The sequence below is a fragment of the Anabrus simplex genome, chromosome 7 (genome assembly GCF_040414725.1).
Source record: "Anabrus simplex isolate iqAnaSimp1 chromosome 7, ASM4041472v1, whole genome shotgun sequence".
Classification (NCBI taxonomy): domain Eukaryota; kingdom Metazoa; phylum Arthropoda; class Insecta; order Orthoptera; family Tettigoniidae; genus Anabrus; species Anabrus simplex.
Window position 1 is genome coordinate 164,838,111 of NC_090271.1, and position 23,910 is coordinate 164,862,020.

The 23,910-nt window shown below is 38.4% G+C and overlaps 1 protein-coding gene across 1 annotated transcript in view; it reads left to right on the forward strand.

Moving 5' to 3' along the window:
* LOC136876998 (abasic site processing protein HMCES) overlaps window positions 1–23,910 on the forward strand; it is a 125,282-nt gene that overhangs the window by 40,339 nt on the left and 61,033 nt on the right. The window contains exon 2 of the mRNA XM_067150780.2: window positions 13,481–13,715. Coding sequence (XP_067006881.2) covers window positions 13,481–13,715 — 235 coding nt within the window. The remainder of the gene's footprint in view (window positions 1–13,480; window positions 13,716–23,910) is intronic.

The following is a 23,910-nucleotide window of genomic DNA, read 5'->3' on the forward strand; positions in this document are numbered from 1 at the left end:
AGACATCCTTTGCGCTTTAAAACACTCCTAACTCTCATGAAACTTCTCACAAATTACACAATTATTTGACCGCTTATTCTGTTTTTCACCAGTCAACAGATTAATGCAGTAGGTACACTTTCATCCTCTGTTTCTTTTCTTTCATCGGATGTTTTACCCGATCTATGAGTCGATTTAAACCCAGTTGTAGCTAACATTATCCTCTTCTCCCCTTCTACCTCAGCCCATAGAAATTTTAGCAACTTTAATTTTTCACTGTAATCACTACTCATCCAGATTCTTAAAAGTTCTTCTGGAATGCTTCAACAAGTGGAAAGAAAATTGCCACATGCTTGTCAGAAGTCACTTCAATGGATTAAAAGTGCTCTTAACACTCAAGTTTATCGTACAATTGTAAGTTAAAGTATATCCCATACCTTTCACACTGGTGGCATTTTTAATGACCATACCTAAGAGCTCTCTGATCTAGAACTCTGTCAGCAACTCCTTCTTACCAAACCTTTCAGTCAATCCGTCCATTGCCTTCTAATAGTTTTCTGCAGTCGGTGGATAGCTGTCGATGATTTCTCGTGCTCTTGTTTCTGGAACCGTTGTCTGGATCAGGTACTGGAATTTGTCTTCTGCTGCTATGTCTTCATCTTCATGGATTCTGCGGAACTGACTCTAAAAGGAAAGCCAGTCCTTTATGTCACTGCTAAATTTAACCAACTCTATTTTTGGTAACTTCATCTTCTTTTTATGTGACTCAACAGAACATGCAATTTCAAATCTGTCATTTCTTTGGGCTATACCTAACCTCTGAGTGTGTGCTTCCATTTTGAATCTCACGGTGTCCATTTTATCCCTATATTCTTCAATATTGGTATACTCATCTTCAAATTTCTTATCACCGGGCAAGTTGGCCATGCAGTTATGAGCGCGCAGCTGTGAGCTTGCATCCAGGAGATAGTGGGTTCAAACCCCACTATCGGCGGCCCTAAAGATGGTTAACCGTGGTTTCCCATTTTCATAACAGGCAAATGCTGGGGCTGTTCCTTAATTAAGGCCATGGCCACTTCCTTCCCATTCCTAGGCTTTTCCTATCCCATTGTCACCATAAGACCTATCTGTGTCGATGCGACGTAAAACAAATAGCAGAAAAAAAAATTATTTCTTATCACCCTCTTCTTCCTGCAAAACCAACTCCGTATCTGCTCATCTAACAGCGAAAGTTCTTGAAATAACCGTTCCAGTTTGACTGACATTAACCTAACCCTTGCTGCTTGCAGAAACGATTCAGTTGAGACATGACATTGTTCGCTTCATAGTACATTTTCAGCATTCCTTTTTTCCGTAGAAGTCGGGGTAGGGTTTTCTCGCAGCACAAACGTTAGATTTTTTTAATTTAATGCACAATCATTTATGATAGTCAGCAGTCCATGGGAAAGAGTGCTGAGTTCGATTCCCTGTCATGTGTAGCACAAACTTTTTTTCTCGGCTCCGAACACGAAGTTTTAATCTCAAAGTGATGTAAACATTACAGTAGATAATTGAAAGAGTCTAGCGTTCAAATCTATAAGCTTGAAATTTTACAATAAAAAAATCAGTGTTCCAAACACTCAAAACCCACCTACACATCAGATGCTAGTGTATGTGACTCAGCGGATGCTCAGCTTCTCGGTCGGGGATTTTATTTTTTATTGGAAAATTCTGATCAGACGTAAACTCCTGCAGGACTAAATTCCGGCACCACATTATTTTTTCTTACTGGCTACGCATGTTGGGTATTCAGTACGAAGGTGGTTGTATCCTGCAAATTATTATTACGTATTCTAGATTTTGTAATTTTCGACTGTTTCAGGGATTTTATTCTTTATTATGGAATTCTGAAAAGACACGAACTCCTATGGGACTAAATTCCAGCTGCACTTTTTTTTTTTTTTTTTTTACTGGTTACGCATGTTGGGTATTCAGTACGAAGTTGGGTTGTATCCTACAAATTATTGTTATTATTATTACTATTATTATTACAAATTATAGATTTTTTATTCCTGGCTGGGTCGGGGATTTCATTCTTTATTATGGAATTCTGATAAGATGCGAACTCCTGAGGGACTAAAATCCAGCACCGCATTTTTTTCTTACTGGCTTCGCATGTTGAGTATTCGGTACGAAAGTGGGTTTTATCCTACAAATTATTATTATTTTTTTATTATTATTATTATTACTACATATTCTAGATTTTGTAATTCCCGACTGGGTCTGGGGATTTTATTTTACGAAGGACGGTTCGATCCTCCAAATTGTTATTATTATTATTATTATTATTATTTATTAGAGTGCTTGTAGGTGTAATCTTGGCCAATTTAAATATTATAGAATTTGTAATTCCCAGCTGGGTTGGGGATTTTATTCTTTATTGGGTAATTCCGATAATACGCAAACTTCTGCGGGACTTAATTGCAGCACCACTTTATTTTTTCTTACTGGGTATGCATGTTGTTATTATTACAACTTCCCCCATGCGGAGGCTGCCACAAGGACAAAGTATGTCGACTACACAGTATTTTGTCTTCTAAGTTACTGTTGACTTTGCTAGTGGGCCAGGAAGAAAAATCACCACAAGGCTCAGGAATAAATTTGCAATACGGTTCTTCAGATGTTATATAGATGATTACGGAGTATGGTCAGTGAACCTCATATTGTGGCAATAGCGATGTCGTGAAGTCGTGTCCGGCTGAGACCGAGAGAATCCCATAGCTGTACAATAAATTTAAGGATTGTGCCTCGAGCTCCGATCATGAGTCCATGGACAGAAATATTGTCTAGGTGATATTTATCTTTATAGTAGTTTACAGTTGGCTGGTAAATTGACTTCTTTTTGGCGTCCACCTCTTCGACCTGGCCAACGTGCGACTCGAAGTGTATCGTGGGATCTAAGATTAGTCCTTGCTTGCTAGCTGGTTGGAAGGCTATCATGTCAATACACCTGTTACTCCCGTCGGTAGCTAGACCAGAGACCTTCATGCACCGTGAAACCGTGATCCCTCAGCGAGGTTGCAGTCATGTGTCGTATTGTATAATGGCAGGAATTTCTCAATACCTCCCCACGAGGGCAGGCTCCCAGGACATGGGCAAGAGTCTCGTGCTCTCTGTGGCAACGCCGACAGTGGGTGTTGTCCTGGGACCTTCCTGGCACGGAGCGAACGACGCACACATTTGCTGTCATCTTGATGGCCCCTCTCCATTCCGCACAGGATAAGCCTCGGTGATCTCTTATTCATTTGTTCCCTGGCGTGTATTCCTGGAAGAGTCCAACGCCCTTTCCTTTGTGTGGCAACTTCGTCCATGACTGAACTTCTCTGTCTCGTAGTATCTGTCGGACCTTCCTTATATTGGGAAGATGGCTCTTTTTGGACATAACTCGATCATTCATTTCTATGCCTAGATCTTGCAAACAAATTGTACGTTCTTGTTCCAAGTTCCTAGTTGCATTAATGTAGCCATTATTTGCAAGCGATAATTTATTACAGATGTTAATATGCTGTAGTTTGGCTTCCCAAGTGGCGCGAAACAAGCCGAGGCCTTTATACTTCCTTTCGATGTATACCATGTGATCCGGAACGTCTGCTGGTAGTTGTAATAATTCTTTAGTTCCACTCTTTAGGTTGTATCCTACAAATTATTATTATTATTATTATTATTATTATTATTATTATTATTATATGTTCTATATTTTGTAATTGCTGGTTGGGTCATAAATTTTATTTTTTATTAGGTATTTCTGATAATATGTGGACTTCTGCAGTATGAAATGCAGGCATCAGATCATTTTTTCCTTATTAGGTATGCATGAGTATTCAGTATGAGGGTGGGTTGTATCGTACAAATTACTGTTTTTTTATTGTTGTTATTATTATTATTATTATTATTATTATTATTATTATTATTATTATTATTTTCTATATTTTTTAATTCCCGGCTGGGACGTGGATTTTATTTTTTTATTCGGTAATTCTGATAATACGCAAACTCGTGTGAGACTAAATTCAGGTACTCAATTATTTTTTATTGGGTACGCATGTTGGGTATTCAGTACAAAGGCAGGTTGGATCCTCTAAATTATTATTATTAGGATGCGTGATAAGTCATGAACTCTTGCAGACTAAATTCTGGCACCAGATTATTTTTTTCTAACTGTGTATGCCTGTTGAGTATTCAGTACGAAGGTAGGTTGGATCCTCTAAATTATTAGGGTGCGTGATAAGTCATGAACTCTGGTGGGACTGAATTCCGGCACCAGATTATTTTTTCTAATTGTGTATGCATGTTGAGTATTCAGTACGAAGGTGGGTTGGTGATTGTGCATAAGTCGCGAACTTGTAGAAACAATGAACTTTGTATTCCCTGTCTGACCAAATAAGTTACTTCCGAATCTAGACAACTTGCTTGTGCAGTCAATTTTTTTTCTTTTTTTTTTTTTCCTTTCTGATATGTGCTGATAAATGCTAAATCATGAACTTAGTAGTTCATGCCTCAGCAAGTACTTCCAAGACTAATCAACTTGCTCGTGCAGTCAATTTTTTTTGCTAAAATACACATACTCTTATGACTTCACTTTAGCAGCATTCTCACTCTGTATTCAGTTAACGTATTTTGAACTTAACAGTTCATACTTGCAGAGGTGCCGACTATTACGGATTGTCCGTAATGATTACAGATTTCACTTTGTGATTATGGCATTGTGGTCGAAGGGGAAATGATTACAGAAAAGCAACATTGTCATGATAAAAATTAATTTCTACAAAGAAAAAGGAAAGAAGTAAAAAATGTTCAATCCCATAGAGCATTACTGGTCAACCCTCCTCATTTCAGTGTTTGTAAGTTGGTAACTAAACATGTTTGGCAGTTGTATGGTCGTCACTTCCTTTTGTTTCCCACGAGCGTTGTGAAATCACGGCCTGCTACATAGATATATGCTGCTCTCTTAGCTAGAATGACGTGGGAATGACACATCAAGTCGGCCGTGAAGTAGGGTCTACTCCTTGCTACTCGCTGCTCCTTGCTCTGTTGTTCTCCGATGCGCGCATTGTGTGCGTAGATCAAGTGGTATATTTAGCGCATTTCAATTTTAATTATCCTAGTCGTTGATTCGAAAAGAAGTGATTGGTTTTGTAAAATGAAGCGGAGCAATTGTCAAATTGCATCTTCTTCTAAGAAGACAGCAGTGTTACAGGAACGGCCATGCCTACTTGCTTCACGTGTTAGCGAAAACCACGTGTTCTTTAGTGTGTGTACGTGTGATTTCTCTGTGGCTTGCAGTGGACGAGATGTTTGCAGAAGTCTCATAGAATCCAAGAAGCATCACACATACGGTGAATCAAAATTACGAAACCAGTCTGTTTCATTGTTCTTCGTAAAGTAATAAAACTGCGGTGACAAATGCAGAATTGCTGTTCACATCATTTCTTTTGGAGCATAATATTCCGGTATCAGTTTCAGACTATGCTGGAAATTTGTTTAGATCAATATTCCCCGATTCTGAAATATCTAAGAAATATGGTTGTGCAAGAACTAAAACCTCTGCTTTAGTTCAATACATGGCATCTGAGGCAAAAAAGGAAATAAGTGAACTTTTGCAAATAATGCCTTTTTCTTTGGCTACTGATGGTAGTACAGATTCAAATGCAGTTAAACTTTATCCTCTAGTTGTCTCTTTCTTTAATGCTCAGAGAGGCCAAATATCAACTCTTCTATTGTCATTGTTAGAGAGTACTGACAATACAGGTGAGGGAATTTTCTCTGTTATTAATAGTGAATTGTCTTCTTTAGCCATTCCATGGGAAAATTGCATTTATTTTTCATCTGACAATGTATACACAATGATAGGGGCAAATAAAGGTGTTGCCAAATTTGTGAAGGACAGGCATTCTGTTTATGTCCCGGGTTGTTCATGTCATCTCATACACATCTGTGCACAAAAAAAGCAGCAGCCCAATTACCAGTCAATGTAGAGAACTTTTTGGTTCAGTTATATTACTATCTTGATAAGAGTTCTAAAAGGCAAAACACGTTGAAAGTTGATCAGACTGTTTGTGGCACAGAGGGTCACAAAATTTTGAAATATGTTAGCCCCCGTTGGTTCTTGCTTCTTCAGTCTATTGATAGAGATCTTGAGCAGTGGGAAGCTTTGACACTCATGTTTTGTAGTGAGACCCACCATAAAAATGAGACCACCAAGCATTTTGAAACTGTGAAATCTTTCATACAAGACCCACACACAAAACTGTTTTGCTACTTTCTTCAGAGTACACTTCCTGTTTTTAACTCAGTGAATATATTTCTGCAACAAGATGCTCCAGCCGTACATCTTCTTAGGAGGAAACTTACTGGTCTTTTAACTTACCTATTGGGCAGATTTGTTCAGCCATGTTCTATTCAGTCAGAATCTACCTCCCTTTTGAGTGTTGAATTCAAGAGGAGCAAATACCAGAAAGCCAATGAGGACTTGGTAATTGGAGCAAAAGCTAGGGCATACTTGAAAGATAATAACTGTGATGAAAATATGTTTTATAATTCTGTAAGATAGTGTTATATGGCAGCTTGCAGTTACATTATCAGGAAATTTCCCCTTGATGAATTTCTTCGTCATGCCAAAGTTGTAGACATCTCTCTCAGAATGAAGGTTTCCTATTCATCTGTTGAATATTTTGTTCAAAGATTCCCAACTTTGGTCAAGGAAAATGAACATGACAAACTTGAAGAGGAATTTGCAGTTTACCAGTGTGATACTTTCCCTGAATATATTGTACATGGACCTAACATTGATGTGAATTGGGGCTTAAAAATGAAAGTGGACAAATTAAGTATAAAACCTCAAGTAATGTTGTATTTGCAGTACTAAGTGTACCTCATAGTAACTCTCCCACAGTAAGAGTTTTCAGTGTTAGGAAAAATCAGACAGAATTCAGGTCTACATTAAGTACATTCACACTGGAATCACTTATGGCTCTGAAGACGAAAATGTCACTCAGGGGGAAGTATGTTTCAAGAAAACCTACACTGAAAAGCAGCTGCAGGGTGCAAAACAAGCTACAAAGAATTTTTTATTGTAGAACTAACATGTAATTACCAAATTTTATTGTGTAATATGATATACTTTAGAATAGATTGCTTTGAAACGGGCAAACGGGGTGCTTTGTATTTGACCCGTAAACGTTTTGATGGCAGGAGGTGGGGTGCGCGAGTTAAAATGAGATTACTGATAACCTACTTCAAAGGTTGGCACCTCTGCACTTGGTCTTCAGTGAAAGAAAAGCTCGCCATCGACTTTTTCTTCTTATACACTTAAGCTCTATAGTTCTGAGTCCAAGTAAACTGCAGGTTCAAAACCGCGAGTTGGCGATTTTTTTTCTTTGTTCAGAGTTAGATATTTGAATTGTTTTATTATTTGAAAAGCACTTCAGTTTTTTTTTTAGTTCAAGCGAGCTCCAGGTTTGAATCCTACTTGGGGTGGGGATTTTTAATTTCCCGCAGCTCAAACGTTAGGTACCGAGCTCGATAGCTGCAGTCGCTTAAGTGCAGCCAGTATCCAGTATCCTGGAGATAGTGGGTTTGAGCCTCACTGTCGGCAGCCCTGAAGATGGTTTTCCGTGGTTTCCCATTTTCACACCAGGCAAATGCGGGGGCTGTACCTTAAATAAGGCCACGACCGCTTCCTTCCCACTTCTAGCCCTTTCCTGTCCCATCGTCGCCATAAGACCTAACTGTGTCGATGCGACGTAAAGCAACTTGCAAAAAAATTAATAAATAGTAATCATTAGGTGTTTTGAATTAAACAATAGCACTTCAGCTTTGTGTTGAGGTTCGAATCCCAATTCGACCGGTGATTGTTAATTTCTTGTAGCGCTAAAGCCAATTGTTTTAATTAAATGCACATGATTTTAACGTACAGTCATGCTTGTTTGCTGTCAACGTAGAGGAGCCACGGGTTCAATTTATAGTTAGATTTGGGTCGATGATGTTAGATGTTAGGCCCCTTTAAACAACAAGCATCATCATCTTCGGATCGGTGATTTTTAAAATTTCTTGTAGCTTGAACGTTGGATGTTTTGAATTTAACGCACGCTTTCAATGCACAGTCATTTACATAGCATGATACTCAGCAGTCCAAAAGGAAGAGTCCTGGGTTCCATTCTCTTTCATGTGTTGTGCAAACCGTTTTTCAGTTCTGAACACAAAGTGATGTAAACAATATTGTAAATCTCTAGAGTTCAAATATATAAGCACTAAATTTTAAAATAAGAAATCCAGTGTTGCAAACACTGAAAACAAATAGCATGTTACGCATCAGTTCACATGCTAGCGTATTGGACTCTGCAGTCACTTAGCTTCGAGCCTCAAAGATGCTTCCCAATATTACGCCCCTATGAATAAAGCATAGGTATTATGCCTTATACCATCTCCCTAGTTCCATGTGCAGCCACCATCTTGATCCAAGCTCTGCTCCAAAAGCTCCTGGACCATATCTCATCTTGTGTAGGTAAGTTAAGTCTGGGATCAAATCTCAAACTTGAGTCTAGGGAATGGCAGTCGAATAGGTTAATGCCTGGTCAGCATAAGGTTAAGCCTGCACTTTTAGCCAGGGTGTAGGTAAGGGCAACCGGTTAGGTTAATGTCTGGTCGTTGTAAGGTTAAGCCTACACCCTTAGCCATAGAAGAATTTAGATACAATTCATTAAGCGCTCGCCAAGAATTATACCTGTTCCGAGGTATCTGTGGAACAGCAGAGGTGAAAGAAGGTGCGGGGGTGAACGGGCCTCAAAATACGAAATTAAAGTTAAGATAAAATTTAACAAGGTTATATTTTCTTTTCAAAATCAAGAAATAACAAGCATGGCAGGTACAGAGTAGCAAGGCAACAAAAGTACAATTACAGTATTTACAGGATTTGGGCTTCGAGCCCCGAACTCACAATTCTTGAGCAATTAGCCCAGCTTTACCCCACAACAAGTTCCAACAGAGGGGCAGAAAACCCCATTCATGCCCAGGAGCACTTGCTCCAAATTACACAGTAAAGCCTCCTCGAGGCACGCAGAACCAAATTTCAAAAAGAGCAAACCGCTCTCAACGTTCAAGCCTATAAAAGACCACACCAAACTCAACTTTCAAGTTGTCCTCTAAGGACATAAACACAGGGGTAAAAATACCCAACCTACTGAGGCCTATTAAGTAAGGAAAGGTTAATTACGTGGCCTCTAAAATACCAACTTGAGAGGAGGCGTTCTTGCACTCCTAACACATTTTATATAAAACCTACTTGGCACTAGGCCGTTTATGCAAGGGCTAATCCCATACTAAAGAGGTGACTTTTAGAAGGAAACAATTTACATTACGTTAAGGAAGAACCGGTTGAGAAAAATAAGTTCACCTCAATGCAATATGAGTGGGAGCTCGAGAGGGTTAAGCACTCTCTATCCCAATATGTAGTTAAAACAGAAAGAATTGACACCGAGTGTCTTTACATTGTTAAAGGAAAGTTACATGGAAACGGCTTCGGACCTGCCCCGAGAGTTAAACTGCTGAGCTAGCAAGAAGAGAAGTTATTAAAAGGCCATTACCTTGTGGATGAACTGCCGCCCGAAGAAAGAGGTGCTTCCCGCCCCCTGCTACGTACTTTACACACTGAAAGATGTTACTGAAGTGGCGCAGAGACCCTAAAATCAGCAGTTTATATACTCTCGCGGAAAGTTCGAGGCGTTTCAGGAATGAGAACACCCTCCCACAAGAATTTTATTGGGTAGGGTTAAGCAGCATATCCCCGTTGGGGAAGATACACCTGATTGGTTATAAATTAATTAAAGAAATTCGGGATTGGCTAAATTCAAAACAAGGGGAAAGAAAGGGTTATACAGCCAACTTAAACAATAACAGAAAGAAATTTAACAAGGAACAAACTTTTGAAATAAAAATTTCTCCAAAAAACAGTTCTTTCACTTCGCACTAGGGTGCACCATTGTAGTTCTTCAGTAGTGTCCTCTAGAAGAGAATGTTCACACTTCTTACTACAGGCAAAACAAAAATACGTCGAAAACGACCCAGTTCAGAAACTTCAAAATTTCCAAGTAGTGACATCTTCTGAGAAACTTGAAAATTAATACAGTAGATAAAGTTCAGACTTCCTCCAGCAGAGGAGTTTCAACTGGCATAAAGTTTGAATTAGCGGCGTGGAGGTGTACCGCCCGGTACAATACCAACAACTGTTTCTCCACAAAATTATAAATGGCGTTATAGATAGTGGTGATCTACTGGCCAGAATAAATTTTAATGTAAGCAAATCTAACTTGTGAAACCGGACGTACTTTTACAATCCCTTATCCAACAGATTAATTCATAAACATTCGCCATTAGTAAGGATGTGTAATATGTTCAATGACTTATTCAGAAACCACGACATAGATCTCTCAGTGTCCCTAACAGACTTCAAAAAATGTTTACTGATTTTCTTTAGTGAATATACTTAAACAATCTTAACAAACAGTATCTTATAAAAAGAAAATAGAATTCATTACACTGTCTCTTTGTCAATAACCCAAATGTAATTTAATTGTCTATAAACTCCGAGATATTTTTACACTCTTAATCATGCACCTGACCTGTTCACGTGTGTGCTTGTACATAAAGTTTTAGCTCTTCCTCCTTATGTAATCAGGAGTCAGCAATTGCAGTACTATCTAATCCTGATCTGTATATAACCTATTGTTGTTTTTGTCATTTTTCCCTCTAAATTAGTTTATTATAATTTTTCAAAATTTGTTGTTAATTTTTCGTAGACCGGGCGAGTTGGCCATGCGTGTAGAGGCGCGCGGCTGTGAGCTTGCATCCGGGAGATAGTAGGTTCGAATCCCACTATCGGCAGCCCTGAAAATGGTTTTCCGTGGTTTCCCATTTTCACACCAGGCAAATGCTGGGGCTGTACCTTAATTAAGGCCACGGCCGCTTCCTTCCAACTCCTAGGCCTTTCCTATCCCATCATCGCCATAAGACCTATCTGTATCGGTGCGACGTAAAGCCCCTAGCAAAAAAAAAAATTCGTGATTTTTTTTTCTGTTTTGCAATCTGTATTATTGTACTATATTTTGTAGTGTCTGTTGTAATTGGAGTGCAACTCTGTTACAGACATATGTCATAAATAAATAAATAAATATATAAATAAATAAATTATCATCCTGTATGGTTAAGCCTGCACTGTTATGCAGTTAGCCTCGGCATCAAACTTAGGTCCATAAGGTTAACACCCTTACACCTGGGGTCAAACCCAGGGTCTGTAAGGTTAAGCCTGGACACATGGCCAGTGTAAGGTCACGTGAAGTTAACGGCGGGCTCTTAACTAACCGCCCTACTTTTCAAGTCAGGCCACACGAGGTTAAGCATCTGCTCCTAGTCAGCACATTCCATGAGGTGGAGGCCTCTTCAAGGGGCCAGAGGTGGAAGTGGTACCAGAACTCCCAAAAGTATCTACTCAAGCAGTAGAGTAATCAGCAATAAAGCACTTGCACAGGGGGCTCAGCATAATTTGTCCTCGTCATTGAATTGTGCTTTTTCTTTTTTGTTGTGTTGTGTTGTGTGAGGTTATGTTTTCAGTGATTAATCCAAGTGCATTATTTGATTAACATAAATGCACCTTATTGGTTACAGTTCAGAAATAGTTTTTTCCATGGCATTTGAAAGGTTTAAACTGTGAATCAAGGTGACCACATGCACTGATGGGTCTTAGAATACTTTATGAAGCGGGAAGGGTTGGTATTTCTGAATTACGTGAGAAGTGTCATTGCGGAAAATCGTACAATAATAGAGAGAGACTTCCTCCTCTGATAATAGGAAAGTGTAATAAGCCACAATGTTTTGAGGGTATTGGGTGCTTTCCGTGCAAGTACAAGGCATCTAAAATGCATACCGTGCAGTAATCTAATGAATAAAGCACTTACACAGGGGACCCAGTGTAGATTTCTCCTCGTCTGTGAGTCATACTTTTTTTTCTTTGCGTGAGGTTATGTTTGCCAGTGAGTTATTTGAATACTGTAAATGCACCTTGTTGGATACATTTAAGAATTTTTTTTTTTCATGACATTTGAAAGGTTTAAACTGTGAATCAAGGTTAATTGCATGCAGTCTCGGGTAAGAGAAGTAGAGGGAAACCAGGATGATGATGGATAGACTCAGTTTCCAACGATTTAAAGATATGAGGTATAGAACTAAAGCAGGCCACAGAACTAGTTGCAAATAGAGGATTGTGGCAGCAGATAGTAAATTCACAGATGGTTGCAGGCCAAACGCTGAAAAGCATAACAGTCTAACAAAATGGAATATAGAACACAGTATCATTACTAATGCTGCCACCAGTTCGTGTCTTTTTTATAAGCAGAAAATGGTTCCTGGCTCTGCTGTCACCCAATCAAGTGTAAAGAAATAGTAAAAATGTTGGCAAATTGGATGGTTGTAGCAGTAGCCAATAGACATATCTTTTTAATTATCATTCCAAGTTACTTCGTTTTGTTTTTCTTAAAGGAATATAGATAATATTCTTTTTATAAATAATAATTTCATTTTATTTAATTCTAAACCATGACTCGGAACATTTTCTGGGAATTAAGTATAATAGGCAAGTGACAATAAATTGATAAAATTGCTAACAATAGGTTTTCAAATTTTTTGAAATTATCGCTGCATATCAGCGAGTGAACACATCATCTGAGGTAGTCTTAATGAACTTGCTCAAGTCAGTAGTCTTGGAGAGCCCATCCTAGTAGGGGAAGCAATCTGTAACGAGCTTCGCTCCTTGCTTTTCGCTGTAGTGATGTAACCAGCCGAGCTTTGTTCTGTACTTCCTTGTGTGGGTTCCTGCTCATCTCTAACTCATTCATATTTCCTGGTTGACAGAGTTTATTACCATGTGATTTGAACCATAAGGGAATAACAAAGAAAGGTATAGATTACATTGCTTCCTTTAGATTATAAAGTGTGTTGTATTTGAAAACATGACACAACTAGCTGTATCTTTCCATCTTGTCTTTCTTTTCTTTTCTGCATTTATCTAGCCTTCTTTTCATTCTACACTTGACACACTGAGATAATCTTTGTCCAGGTGGCTCCTCAGTAATCATCTATATCCACCCTCTTTATGAAGGTGGGTAGTAGAAATAAGCTGTTCAAGGGCTGAGAAGAAATGTATGTAGAAGATCTGGGACTGATAAGGGGAGAGCTAATCGTTGTGAAATTGGTGTTGTATCCAGATATGGAGATTGCACGTGTCCCTTTTGTGTTTTCATGTTTGTTTCGTCATTATATTGCTCCATCATTCTGCTTTGAACCTGGTGTCATGTTTATTGTAATGTGTGTTTCTATCTTTGTGTATATTACTATGATTTGTGAAGTACCTTAACTACCACCAAAAATGTTCCTGAGAGGAAACTGATTACTTCAGTCTCTTGTTACTTTTCAGTACTTTGTGTCCTGATGATATCCAGAAGGCATGCAGCTACAGGGATAAACCACGTGGCAAATTTAAGAAACCAGAGTGGAAGGAGCGTGAAGGTACTACTCACCTATATAAGCCATCGTATAACCTAGCACCAACAGATGTCATTCCAGTTCTGTTGTCTGGTTCACAGTTTGAATCAGAAAGTGGACGTGTTTTGCAGCCTATGATCTGGGGCCTGATACCTCCTTGGCACAAGGTATGTTGGTGTGGCTCTTTTTCCATGTAATCCTTCTAGTGTGTGGAAATACGAGTAGCGTGGTGAGAGACTGTATGTACATCAAGCATATGTTATGTCTGAGAAATTGATCGTTGTTGCAAAGAACACTTTAGCGAGTAGACCATAAGCTACTTGATATTACAATCTACAAATCCTAGTGCATTGATGTAAATTTCAGGAGAGATTGCTCCCTTCACGTGGAAATTGATGCCGGAAACCTTCTGAAAGCTGGGTTGGAATAGTGGTTTACCATTAGGTACCGTATCGAAATACTGACCTGCTCTTTAGTGTGATTGAACTTCTTCCACTTTCTTTTTCCTCTGAGGTTTAGTAAAGTTCGTGTACAGTATTTTCAAACAGATGGGGATACTGGTGGTCTTAGGTGTTTGTTGAGTGTTGATATCTTATATACAGTACAGTTATGATGATATTACATAGAAGTACACTGGCTTCATGAGTTTGTAAATCACCCCATTGAAGTGTTTTCAACTGTGTGGGAAATGCTTTCCTTAGCATCTGACTCCTAGGACAGGAACAGGACACACCTTGGACTCATTAGTAACATTCCAGTTAGATAGGTATTTTTGAAGATGTGATCATGTACTGAGCTTGTCGGTTCTTTGAGAAGGTATCATTTTGAGACATTATATATGCATTTTAATTTCATAGTTTGTTAGTATGTTGAGGGTAGGCATTTAGGACAGACGTGGAGAATTTTGGTGCATTAATGCCTTCAAATGGCTGATATCTCATGTGGTTGGCAAATAATGCACATTGTGTGTTAGTGTGTGTGTGCTCTGATGTGTTCTTCAGAACTGTAAGAATTGCACACAGACTAATTTGTTTCATTTGTAGGAATAGGGCTCACCGCACTGAGAATCCTATAGCCCATCAACAAGTAAGTCACTTCCTACAGCTCATGAAGCCATTTCTCCTCTGAAGGAGTATTTACGGCATTCTTGGTACAGATAGTTGACAAGCCAGGTATTTCGGTGTCTAAATATCTCGTAAAGGGCACTCAGTTGTTGCATATCTGGACCCTGGATTGTTGGCTTCAAATGCAGTCACCAGTTAGTGCAATTCTCTACAATGTTGACAGGAATTGACGCACGCTATGGTCCTGTCTGGATTTATCCTTGAAATCTTACCACATCTGCAATGTTCATTCAGAAAAAGACCACTCATTCTGAAAAAGTTCACAGCATTAATTACTTTACATTTTCTTGAAGACTGCTTGTAAAACATGTTAAAATATGCATAATAAAAGTCAAAAACATGCACAATAAATCCAAAATTTGAAATGTATGCAATAATCACAGATATGTGCATATACTGTATATGCACTGTTAAACTTAACACTTTCAAGACGAACGCCGTGCGCCGTGCATCGATGGTAATGTTCCGTGGAGAACAAGCGACGTATGGTGATTTCTTAACTATTAGTATGTGTTTCATAAATGTATCATGGTATGTGTTAATACATAACTTTTTATGTTATAATATGCATAGTGAAAATTTAAAAAATTGAAAGTAGAAAAAAAAATTATTTTATAAAAGTTAGTGTTTTGAAAAACAAGGTATGCATGCGTAGCTCAAATGTGATTGTAAGTAAGGTTATCGGTTATTTTTGTATAAAAATGTGAAATGGCACTAAAATACTCAGTCCACAGTGTAAGGTCTAACTTCACCTGCTCAGTCTTCAGTGTGTTAATAATTCGTCCAATTTCACCTTTAAATTCGCTTCCCCACGAACCTGCTACGCAGGCGTAGCAGGGGGAGAGGTGATACTCCCAGGTGGCAGATAGGGGGGTCCTAACCGGCTTGCCGGCGGACTTGAGGGAAATAAAATACCTCTCGCGGACCAAACACACTACCCCCTGCGGGTGGGGGACGCACATGTAGAATACACCCGCGGTATCCCCTGCCTGTCGTAAGAGGCGACTAAAAGGGGCGACCAAGGGCTGACTGAATTAGAACCATGAAACTAATTTTGAATCGTACCATCACGCGGGGAACACCATAGGTTGCCTGTACTTGCGAGTAGTACCACTAAATTTGGTACGAAATAGGTTTGTGATTAGTAGCAGTAAAAGCCTGGCCTGGTGGATTCCAGTACCCGTGCGTCGTACCCATGTGAGCAACACCGCGGGTCTGGGCGTAGCCTGTGAGTTGTACCACTATATGAGCAGCACCGTGGGTCTGCGTTGCCTGTGATTAGTACCCACTATGTGAGGAACACCACGGGAATACCGGTGCCCGTGTTTAGTACACCTAGGTGGGGAACCTTCTCGGTTTGTGTTGGCTATGAGTTGCGCCATTGTGTGAGACACACCATAGGTCTGCGTTACTTGTACGTATTGCAATACTTGTGAGTAGTACCATCTTTTGTGGAACATCGTGAGTCTTCGCTACTTCTGATTAATACCCCAACATGACACATACCATGGTTCTATTTTACTTGCGACACGTACCATTCTGTGGGGCCTTAGACGTGGATTTTGCACCCCCTTTAGACACCAACCATCATTGTGCTTTATAAGTGATTCCTTGGTCGGTAATAATGTTATTTTCGATCTGTTTTGAGTCTGGTCCACTGGTTTTTGTTTGTTGTTTGTTTGTTTGTGTGTTTGTTTTGTGTTTTGTTTAGTTCCTGTCCATCCGTCCATTCATTCTTCATGACATATTTTATTTTTATTTTGGTCAGTGGATGCCTTTGAAATTTTTGTTCTTTCATTTCGTACCATTAGGGGCCGATGACCTTCGATGTTAGGCCCCTTAAAACAACAAGCATCATCATCATCATCAAATTCACTTCCTTGTCGAATTTGGAAGTCTACATATCAGCAAACAAGATATGCATTTGGATACAAATCCAATGTCTATTTATTACACGCATTATCCGTAATTGTAGATGAGTAGCTTTGGACCTTTACATCGTAACCTCTATGTATTGAACATCTGGCCCATTATCTTAAAATAAATCAAAACTGTACACATCACATCACTGCAGCTTCAGGACTATGCATGCATAATGTATAAGAAGCAATTCTAAGTACATCACTGAATTGCAGCGTAGTACCTGAAGCTGCACTGCAGTGATGTACTTGGAATTGTTACTTGTACATTACACATACATACGTCCTGAAGGAATAGTGAAGTGATGTGTACAGCTGAATTTCATCCTGTGTGTATTTCACACTAGGCAAATCCTTGGGCGGTACCTTAATTAAGGTCACGGCCGCTCCCTTCCCATTCCTTTCCTGTCCCATCATTGCCATAAGGCCTTTCTGTGTCAGCGCAACGTAAGGCAACTAGTAGCAAAGAAGTGTGGGAAAGTAAAAGTTGTCAGAAGATTGGAATAAAGAACTTGCAATCAAAATTAAAAAGAAGGGAGATCCTACAAGTTGCAATAATTAGAGGAGTGACCAGATTTGTACATTAAGAATAATTATAGAGCAATGTATTGAGTGGAATGCTAGGCTGTATAACTATTTGTAGACCTTGAAAAAGCCTTTGGTGATACAGAGATATGGTACACAAAAGAAGATAAGTATTATCTAAGAATCTTACCATCATTATACAAGCCAAGTTATTCCTGAAAGAGAAGTAAGAGGTCTTCGACAAAGAATCTTAGTAAGCCTAGGTTTCATCTGTCCCCTCTTATTTTTCTTCTGGTCATAGATGCTAGACTTTGCCGATGATGTGTGCTTATTGTCAGAATTGTACAAAGATGCTGAAACTAAATTAGGAGACAGTGAGGTCTAATGCTCAATAAACCAAAAAATAAAACAATGAGATTAAATGCCTGGATACTAGATCCTATCCAGCTGAAAAATTAAGTCCTAAAAGATGGGAGCATTGCACCTATTTAGGAACTGTTGTTACAAAGGATGGACGAGCAGAAGAGGATGTTAAACAACATATCCAGCAAGCAAATGGGGCCTTTGTTCAGCTGTATCCTATCTGGGAGTGCAATATAATAACCACAACTAAGCTGAACATTTTCAGAACCAGTATCAAGTCAGTTTTTTATTTTTATATGGATCAGAATCATGGAAAATAACAAATCAGGTTTTTACAAATAAGTGTCACAGGAGGATACTAAATGTATACTGGGCAGAGTAAATTATAAATGAAGAACTATCGACATGAGCATTAGAAGAACAGATCAAAAATCAAATAATAAGAAGAAAAAGAAGATGGAAGTGCTGCGGTCACCACTCAGGAAAGGAGATCATGCCATTGAGAAACAAACACTTGATTGGAATCCCCAGGGTGCTCAGAGAAGGGGAAGGCCTAAACACCCATGGTAATGTTTCATCGAGGATAAAAGTTGACAACTGGGAAGGAATTGGAGAAAGGAGAACAGGATCGCAAGCAATAGGGTGAGATTGCACAGCTTTGTGGATGCTCTATGTTCTAGTGAGAAGTAAAGGAAATAAGTCAGACATCATGCTTGATCCAAAAAAGCAAAGGAATTTGAAGTGGGCTCTGGGAAGAAGAAAAAATGCAGAATTCTCCAGCAAGTAATGAAAGGAAGACGTGTCATGCTTGCTTGTCTACAAGAAACCAGTCTGCATGCATTATTGTTTGCAGATCTGCAAGTAATGCTGTGAAAACTTTTGAAACTTAAAATGAGGACCAAATTTAAGCAATTCAGTTTCTGGAGTTTCTTTTTTTTCAAAAACTTAAAAATTCAGTTTCTAGACTGTTTCTTCTTTTCTTTTTTTCTTTCAAAATTCCATTACTTTCTGTATTCTTGGTTTATTGAGAAGACATGCAAGTGGTAATTTTGTGTTTTTTCCATTACAGTGTGATGTAGGTATTATTTTAGTAAGTTGCTACCAAATTTTTGTAGACTAATTTTGAAATATTTTTGAAGGTGAAAAGTAAGTGATAATTTGTAATTTTATGCTTTCTTGCTTGATATATGTTCCCTTTTTATATCTAAAACTATTTTCTTTAAAAAGATAGAAATGATTAGTATTATTTATCAAATTGCCTGTGGGCTTCCAGGCCCGCACTATGTTGTTAGGCTCTGCCTTACATACATCATCACCTTAGTTAAAAGTTAACATCATTTCCCATTATACAGTGCAGCCAAGTTAGGGCAAATATGGTTTGTTTATATTATTCCTCCATCTCCTTATCCATCACTCTGCTTACTGTCTTAAGCTAGTTTTAACCCAGTTAATTCATTGTAATTTGGGTCTTCGAGAGCCTTTTTTCCCATCTTTCATTTGTAATTCCTTAGCTTGATTTGCCATACTCCTTTCACTACTCTGTTTAATGTGTCCTAACCATCAGTCTATTGTTTCTTCTTCATTTTATCACTTTACTACTGTAGAGTATATTACTTTTAAAAATTTGTTTTATTAGGTCTGTTTCATTATAAAGATTGAGCTGTTTATTGCTCTACCCCCAACAGGTTTTTGGATAATCGTGTGAACTTATGACATGCAGCTTGATACTACGATTTTAACCAAGGACATTTTTATGTTTAGACAAACACCTACATTGATATCCTCTTTTTACGACTTGTAAGAACAATCAGGATGCTGATTTTTCACCATAGAGGTTTGAGTTTGAGGTGATGATGCCCTTAATATGGGCGAAACATGACCCCTAACATTTTATAATAATATTTAATTTCTAAAAAAAGATCTCTTTGTATTGAATAGGTGGATATTAAAAAAATAACACTTATATACTTATATACGGCTTCTTATAACTGGATGCGCTTGAGAACGGTTGGCTGTTGAGAGAGCTCTTGCATTATTGTAGTGATAAAGTAGTGAAAACCTATTGAAATAGCTTAATTTTGTGTATATCTGATTCATTTAGTGCTGTTTATATAGTGGTGTTTAGTGCTTGTTGGTAGAAATTGGGAGTAGTAATAATTATTTAAATTTTGTAACAAGTGATTCAGTTGGTCTTCAGTAAATTACGTTTTCTAGGTTAAGTAGGCTAGCTATTATAGGTGCACCTTGTTTCGAATTTAGGTTTAGGTAATACTTTAGGTAACAATATTAACTTTAAAAATATTTGTAAATATCTGTAGGTTCGTTGGTTGTACTTACAAAGGCAGATTATCATAAGGAATAGTACCGTAACTTCTGCAGCAACTTCTCCGGTATTTCGTATAGATATACGTTCAAACTATCGCGAAGGTAATAATTTACTACATTAAAAAACACGACACGCCTGTAAACTTCCATTTAAAAAGAAGTTAAAGAGATTACACGGTAATAGTTAACAGTCGTATTGTTATTGATTATTGTCGCTCCTCATATTCAAATATTGCATTGTTGGCTACAGTCGTGAACAAAGGGTGTAGTGTAGTCAAGTGAATATAAATAAAAATCAGCTGACCTTGTATTCCATTCATTTGTACTTCTGAGTAGGTAGTTAGTATCCGTAATTTATATTTCGCTCCATCGATCTTTCAGTATTTATGAGCGGTTAGCTAATAATAATAATAAAGTTCATATATCCCAGTAATTGCAGTTCAAGTCCCTGGAGTAGTAGTAGTAATTTTGATAGAAATATTTGAGAAATTATTGTAGACAACCTCGTATTTTTCAGTAGGCCTAATTCAGGACACTTTTATTCTCCGTCCCGTGGAGTAGGGAAAATAATAGTAATCCACCAGCTGTAATAATCACATAACCACATTTCAGTAGAATTGTAGTGAAGATAAGGTATAATATATTAGATAGTATCTTGCCAGTTATATTTGTGTTTTTCTTCGTGTACGGCAATCCTTTCGATACTTAAGCATTTAACCAAACGCAGTGTAGTGTAGTGTAGATACATTGTAGTATAGATACAGTACATTTAGATAGTGCCGTATCTTGCCTGCTATATTCGTGTGTATCTATTAGACCCTAATACTAATAGTAATTTGTCTAAGCATTTAGCTTCGTTGGTAATCTTTGAGTACAGTAGTTCTTGCAAGTTTCATTTCTGTTGTGCTTAGTAGTGACATACGGTACGGTACCGGTATCGTAATTAGGATACGTCTGAAAGTAGTTTAAAAATTACTGTAGTGTACTGTACAGTAGTATACGAGTAATATCCTATTAGAAATTAGTGTGCTTATTTTGTTATTGTAAAATATTTGTGTAGTACTGGTGTAGTAGAGGTATCCATAGAAACTCTTACTAAAATATTGTTGAAATTAGGATAGGCTTAATTGCAGTTTGGAATTGTGTAGTTCTTGTGTATTACTTTCGATATTCAGTAATTAACAGCAGTTTTTATCCTGTTAGGGGTTGTAGGATTAAAAAAAAATAGAACACGACTAAGTAGTATTGTAGTGTAGTCGTATATTAATTACCTTATTGTTGTGTAGTATCCCAGACAATATATCCCTCCGTTCATTTATTTTTTTGCAAATAAGTTACTTTATTTTTTAATTTAAATTTTTTCCCCCGTAAAGAATGGCTAAGGAGCGCGAGTGTACTTATTGTGGGTGTGGTGAGGCATTGAGGGGTATGAGGGAGGAGTTGGAAAGTTTGAGGGAGATAATTAGGATTCTCACAGAAGACAGGAAGGAAGATAGGATTCCCTCAAACAATGTATAGGTTACAGTAGGTGTACAAGAGGGAGGGGAAGGAAAGGGAGGAGTTGTAGAAGACAGGTGGTCTAATGTTCTAAGGGGAAGGAGATTGCAGGCCAAGGGCTCTACTCAGGATCAGAATTCAGGACAGGTGTCTGTGCGAAATCGGTACGAGTCACTCCAGGTAGAACAACAGAGGGAAGATGAGGGACACGGAACTGTTGCTGAGATGCATGGAAGTAGGAGGAAGGGAAAAGGTAGGAAAGGGAAATGTAGAGTAGAGGATAGGAAAAGACAGGTGGAACAGGGTCATGGGAAGGAGAAAAGGGAGGAGGAAGTAGCTTCTGCAGCTATCAGGAAAGATAGGGCTGACCAGGAGGGGAGGGGATCAAATGAGGTGGGTAGGGTTGAGGCTCTGGTCATGGGGGATTCCATCGTTAGACACGTGGGGAAAGTGTGTGGAGGAAAGGGAACCAGGGTAGAATGTTATCCAGGAATTAGGTTCAGGCAGATGTTGAGGAAAGTAGAAGAGAGAGAGGAGGGGAAGGAGAAGGTGGTAGTGTTTCATGTTGGTACCAACAACGTAAGGCAAGCTGATATAAGTACCAACATAGTTGGAGATGTGTGGGATCTGGTAAATGCAGCACGGGTGAAGTTTAAGAAAGCGGAGATTGTTATTAGTGGAATACTGTGTAGGAGGGATACTGACTGGAGGGTGATTGGGGATTTAAATGAGACTATGGAGTGGGTATGTGGGAAACTGGGAGTGAAATTTCTAGATCCTAATGGGTGGGTAGGAGATAGGGATCTGCGCGCGGATGGCCTTCATTTAAACCGCAGTGGTACGTATAAGTTAGGAAATTTGTTTAGAAGGGTAATAGGGAGGTACATTCAGGGAAACGGGATGGCCTAGGGAGCGGTGGTAAGGGAACAGGGAACTGGAAATCAAGTAGGGATGACATAAAATTGTTAGTGTTGAACTGTAGAAGTATTGTAAAGAAAGGAATAGAATTAAGTAATTTAATAGATATATATTTACCAGATATTGTAATAGGAGTTGAATCATGGCTGAGAAATGATATAATGGATGCAGAAATTTTCTCACGGCACTGGAGTGTGTATCGTAGAGATAGGATAGGAAAGGTGGGAGGGGGAGTTTTCATTCTGGTGAAAGAAGAATTTGTAAGCTACGAAAAAGTTAAAGATGAGACACATGAAATTCTAGGTGTAAGGCTGATTTCTAAAGATAATAGGCAACTTGATATATTTGGAGTGTACAGATCGGGAAAGGGTAGCACTGATGCGGATTCGGAATTATTTGATAGGATAGTCAGCTATGTGGGAAACGACATGGAAAGAAATGTGATTGTAGCGGGAGATCTGAATTTGCCAGATGTAAATTGGGAAGGAAATGCGAACGACAGGAAGCATGACCAACAAATGGCAAATAAGTTAATATGGGAAGGACAGCTGATTCAGAAAGTGATGGAACCAACCAGAGGGAAAAATATCCTGGATGTGGTGCTGATAAAACCAGATGAGCTCTATAGGGAAACTGAAGTAATAGATGGTATTAGTGATCATGAAGCTGTTTTTGTGGTAGTTAAAAATAAATGCGATAGAAAGGAAGGTCTTAAAAGTAGGACTGTTAGGCAGTACCATATGGCTGATAAAGCAGGTATGAGGCAGTTTCTAAAAAGTAACTATGATCGGTGGAAAACGGTAAATAAAAATGTAAACAGACTCTGGGATGGGTTTAAAGAAATTGTTGAGGAATGCGAAAACAGGTTTGTACCTTTAAGGGTGGTAAGGAATGGTAAAGACCCACCTTATTATAATAGAGAAATAAAGAGACTAAGAAGGAGGTGCAGACTGGAAAGAAATAGAGTTAGAAATGGCTGTGGAAGTAAGGAGAAATTGAAGGAACTTACTAGAAAATTGAATCTAGCAAAGAAGGCAGCTAAGGATAACATGATGGCAAGCATAATTGGCAGTCATACAAATTTTAGTGAAAAATGGAAGGGTATGTATAGGTATTTTAAGGCAGAAACAGGTTCCAAGAAGGACATTCCAGGAATAATTAATGAACAAGGGGAGTGTGTATGTGAGGATCTTCAAAAGGCGGAAGTATTCAGTCAGCAGTATCTAAAGATTGTTGGTTACAAGGATAATGTCGAGATAGAGGAAGAGACTAAGGCCAAAGAAGTAATAAAATTTACATATGATAACAATGACATTTACAATAAGATACAAAAGTTGAAAACTAGAAAAGCGGCTGGAATTGATCAGATTTCTGGGGATATACTAAAGACAATGAGTTGGAATATAGTACCATATCTGAAGTACTTATTTGATTATTGTTTGGTCGAAGGAGCTATACCAGATGAATGGAGAGTTGCTATAGTAGCCCCTGTGTATAAAGGAAAGGGTGATAGACATAAAGCTGAAAATTACAGGCCAGTAAGTTTGACATGCATTGTATGTAAGCTTTGGGAAGGCATTCTTTCTGATTATATTAGACATGTTTGTGAAATTAATAACTGGTTCGATAGAAGGCAATTCGGTTTTAGGAAAGGTTATTCCACTGAAGCTCAACTTGTAGGATTCCAGCAA